The sequence below is a fragment of the Teleopsis dalmanni genome, chromosome 2, assembly GCF_002237135.1.
Source record: "Teleopsis dalmanni isolate 2A chromosome 2, ASM223713v2, whole genome shotgun sequence".
NCBI classification, from domain to species: Eukaryota; Metazoa; Arthropoda; class Insecta; order Diptera; family Diopsidae; genus Teleopsis; species Teleopsis dalmanni.
Window position 1 is genome coordinate 4,789,353 of NC_051847.1, and position 1,634 is coordinate 4,790,986.

Sequence of the window (1,634 nt, forward strand, 5' to 3'; positions counted from 1 at the left end):
AAGCTTTGCGATATTCCAAATTATCATGAACTAGAGCGTAATGATCTACAATCTATTGTTCAAGAAGAAATTTGATTCTGATTTGTTGAATTATCATAGACTTTTGAAAATGTACCTCCTGGTGTTGAGCTGAACCAACGTAAAACTCATTAAATTCCTGTTCATCCAAATTGTTTGCTAAGTCCTTGCATCGTTTTATGCAAGTACCAATGAAAAGAATATCATGTCGGAAACGATGTCTAGGTAAAGACGAATATTTTTCTATGATTCTCCAATTTTCTGATGTCGTATTAGGTACAACTTCAACATAAGATAGACAATATATTCCATTGCCATCAGGGTTGTGATAGAGGCAGGTATCGTAATCATCTAGTTTGAGTATTGATGGCATTTTCAAATATTCTGTCACTAAAAATTAATTCATTATAGATTATAACTTCTCAGCAGACATTTACATTTTTGTAATTTAGTCCTGACTTAAGGATGCATATTTGCAATTGGACTTACTATTAGTTTCCTCGTGGCCTTTGCTGGAAAGAAATAATAAAAAAAATGTTAGCCCAAATAAAATCCGATATGCGGCGATCATGTTTCTTATATAATTGATCCGTCTGATGATTTTAGTTAAACTGAATTGAAGTTTTGATTCTTATTGTATATAAGTTCTAAGCTATTTAATAATGAACATAAGAATATACTGAAGTTAAATTCAATTAACAAATGATTAAATATTTTTTGTCGACATCAAAGGTAATTATTGTCTACTTCATAGGTCATTTTAATATATATAAAAATTAAAATTAATTGATCTATTCATAATCTATATTGGAAAGATTATAAAATTGGTTTAATTTACATAAAAAGTTTATTTTTTAGTTGAACCAATAATAAAGAGTAAATAACTACATTCAAATTATTGGTTTAAAAAAATGACAAATTACAAATTAGTTCCAAAGAAAATCACTGAAAAACTTAGATAAAAAAAATAATGAATTTGTTCAAAGTCCTTGTGCAGAAGACCCTAGGTCTTATTCAACTAAATAACATATATTTTTTTCAAGATGTGCTCAGCTTTCGATTGTTCACGAAATTAAATAGGTCTTCAACTTACCACAGAATATAAGTATTGGAGTTTTGTTAATTTTTTTTCAGTTTTATTTCTTTTCTTATTTTGTTTGTCATCGAACTGTGATTTAAACCCCATTTCATAAGTCATAAATCGATGTCAATGGGCTCAACATTTTGCAAGCTTATAAACCAGGAAACTAAGAAACGTATAACACAAGACAGAACGCTAGATTTTGTGAATGAAATGGGGTAGCACCAAAACTGTAGTCAGATTAGCCTGTATATTCTGGATTGTAATGACCACGGTTATAAAGTGGGATCAAAGAGAGACTAGTTTGTACCTCTGCTTTTGGCAACTGACACAACTGACACATTAATTGATAACTTAACTTTAAGTTGATTGTGTCTACATAATGGGTTTTTGTGATCAAGCTGCTTGTACGTGATATTCTGAATAGCATCCTCGACATGAGTAACGAAGTTGCATTTAACATACAGATCAATACATTGGCAAGCTGTTTCAGTCTATCAGAAAGATATATGCCCATGCCATTAATATGAACTCG

The 1,634-nt window shown here is 30.2% G+C and overlaps 1 protein-coding gene across 1 annotated transcript in view; it reads right to left on the reverse strand.

Annotated features, from left to right (window-relative positions):
* The window catches only part of LOC119684250, a 954-nt gene extending 325 nt beyond the window's left edge, over positions 1-629 (reverse strand). Inside the window, exons 1-3 of the mRNA XM_038098256.1 lie at positions 508-629; positions 116-408; positions 5-52 (exon numbers count right to left, since the gene is read on the reverse strand). Coding sequence (XP_037954184.1) covers positions 5-52; positions 116-408; positions 508-589 — 423 coding nt within the window. The 5' untranslated portion in view covers positions 590-629. The remainder of the gene's footprint in view (positions 1-4; positions 53-115; positions 409-507) is intronic.
* Positions 630-1,634: the final 1,005 nt, after the last annotated feature.